Source organism: Euphorbia lathyris, chromosome 5, assembly GCF_963576675.1.
Source record: "Euphorbia lathyris chromosome 5, ddEupLath1.1, whole genome shotgun sequence".
In the NCBI taxonomy this organism is placed as follows: domain Eukaryota; kingdom Viridiplantae; phylum Streptophyta; class Magnoliopsida; order Malpighiales; family Euphorbiaceae; genus Euphorbia; species Euphorbia lathyris.
This window is the reverse complement of record NC_088914.1, coordinates 55,368,670-55,371,407: the sequence shown is the minus strand read 5'-3', so window position 1 is coordinate 55,371,407 and position 2,738 is coordinate 55,368,670. Positions and strand designations below refer to the sequence as shown.

At 36.9% G+C, this 2,738-nt stretch overlaps 1 protein-coding gene across 1 annotated transcript; it reads left to right on the top strand.

Moving 5' to 3' along the window:
• The first annotated feature begins 223 nt into the window (after positions 1 to 223).
• Positions 224 to 1,296, top strand: LOC136230081 (protein MIZU-KUSSEI 1). Its single transcript, XM_066019020.1, has one exon. The coding sequence runs from the start codon at positions 444 to 446 to the stop codon at positions 1,194 to 1,196; it is 753 nt and encodes a 250-aa protein (XP_065875092.1). The 5' UTR covers positions 224 to 443; the 3' UTR covers positions 1,197 to 1,296.
• Positions 1,297 to 2,738: the final 1,442 nt, after the last annotated feature.

Genomic DNA, 2,738 nt, shown 5'->3' with positions numbered 1-2,738 from the left:
AACTTTTGTATCATTCTCTTTTTTTTATATATTTTCTTTTTGCATTATTTCCTCGTAATAAATATTTTGTCAATGCAATACCATTCTAGAATTGGACACAGGGAGAATAGTAAAGCATACATTGAATTTGAAATAGAAGAAGAAATTATTAGTATGTTCTTGTGAAATTGGATTAGTTTTCCTCATGACTATGTGTGGATATATAACAATAAATATAACAATAAAGTACTAAATAATATTGGTATATCTTGTTAACGACCCCAAATTTACAAAATCTTTTATTCTAGCAAATGAATCCATAAATAGAATAACCGTGAAATTGAGAAATATTTTTCTAGTTAGCCAGCCATTCATTCCCATTTCCTGGGTTTTGATTTGTGTTCTTCCTCTAATTCTCTATCATGGAATTGTTATTCCCTCCCTAACTTCATCATAATCCATTCATGGGGGAGCAAACGCCTTCAAACACCACCACCCAATCCCCTAAATCATCCACTCCCAAATCCCCTAATCCAAATCGAGCTGGCCCGCCCACACCCCCACCTCCGCCGCAGCTCATCCAACCACCTGACAAAAAGCGAAACAAACCTAAAGTTTTCCGAATCGTCCGTTCGGTTTTCCGATCATTCCCTATAATATCTCCGCTATGCAAATTCCCAGGCCTCCCCGCAGGGATACCGGAAAGCCTTAACCGGGCGACTTCAGGAAGCAAGGTAACGGGAACGCTGTACGGATATCGGAAAGGAAAAGTAAGATTATCCGTACAAGAAAATCCGAAATTCTTTCCGTTTTTGATAATAGAATTACCGCTGCAAACAAGTGTGTTACAGAAGGAATTGGGATCAGGACTGGTGAGGATTGCGATGGAATGTGAAAAGAAAGCAGAAAAGGATAAAGTTAGATTGTTAGATGAGACGATATGGAATATGTTCTGCAACGGAAAGAAGAACGGTTATGGTGTTAAAAAAGAGGCGGCGGAGGAAGATCTGAAAGTGATGGAATTGCTGAGAGCAGTATCAACGGGGATTGGTGTACTTCCAGCGAATCCTGATATTGATGGACCGGATGATGAATATATTTATATAAGGTCGAATTTTGAAAGAATTGTTGGATCTAAGGATTCAGAAACTTTCTACATGATTAATCCAGAAGCTAATAGTGGACCTGAACTTAGTATTTTCTTCGTCAGGATTTGATTTGAATGTATGATTTTATGAATGTTTTTGATTTGTGTAGTAGATGGATCGTAGAGTTGCTTCTAGTTAATAATGTCAAACCCAGATTTATTTATTTTCATTTTAATTATTATTTGCTTTAGAATTGGGTACTATCTTTTTCTGAAACAATTTGTCAAACTAGATCACCAAGAATATCCGTACAACTGATTTTTGAGGATAACGGAAAAGTATTTGGTTTGTAAAATAATTTTATAGCCAAATTAAATCACATATAGCTATGACATGAGGAAAAAAAGGAACAAATTCAAACAAGGTATGAAAAAATTATAATAAGGGTAAATTACAAAACTAAGTCAAATGAGATGCTCATTTACATATTTAACCCATTTACGCAACCTACTACATATCTAGACTATTTTTGTGTGACTTTCCTATAATACCCTCAATATTTACGCGCGTCTGTCTCCCTCCTGTCTAACTTTGAAGATTCGATTTTATGCGAAGCCTGCGAAGCTAATGTTTGGTTTTACTTGATAATAATTAATTAGCATACGCGAAACCTGGATGTGTTTTGAAGCTAATTCGCGAAGTGGTATATAACAAAAAATATCAAACAACAACGGATTCTAACATTAAAATCATAACATTGTCAAAATTTACAACAAGATTGCCACAATAAACTCCTAACAAATCACTTCAAAGTGAACCTGACTAATCTGGACGGAAATTTCTCTCTCTACAGGAAGTCCAGACCTTTTGGGATGAGAAATGGAAGTCCACACCTTTTGGGATGAACGTGTCTCATGGTGCACACCAAGATTGGCACAATCTCTCCAAACCAGTCATTTCAAAATGAATGTGTCAATCTCGAGGGAAATTTCTCCCTATATAGGAAGGAAAGTCATCTTCCCTGCAGCCCAATACGCCGGCTTTCAGAAAGGGATGTTATGTAATCAACCACCTTCAGGAAAAATTAATCGTGTTAGGCAGGAAAAAGACGATTTTGGATTCGCGAAATGAGAATTAGCGAAACATGCGAATGTAAATGTACAAGGAAAGAGATGATTTTACTTCGCTAATCGATGTTTTCGCGAGGTGTGCAAGGTCTGAAACGTGACGATCTACGTCGGATATCGATGCTTTCGTGAAGTCTGCGAGAAAAATCATGAACTTTTCTACTCGCAGACTTCGTGAACTAATCGATTCGCGAAGTAGATCGTCGCGTTTTAGGCTCTTTCTCTTCGCAGATCTACGCGAAATCATCGACTAGGCGAAGTGTATTCATGGAAAAACGCAGAAAAAACAGTAGATACTTACATTTTTCGCACCTTTCACCCTTAAAAACGACAATAACAATATGATAAGCTGGGAAAAACGATGGAAATAACGTAGAATAACCATTTCTTTGATGGTAACAAGAAGAAAGAAACCAAGTAACGAGCAGGAACAGGAAGATGAAGAACCATGACTTCGTTTTCTAGGATTAGGAAGTTGCAGAATCAAGAGATGAAGAGAGAAAAAAGAGAAATTCATTGTGATTTGGAGAAATGGTGCAGATTT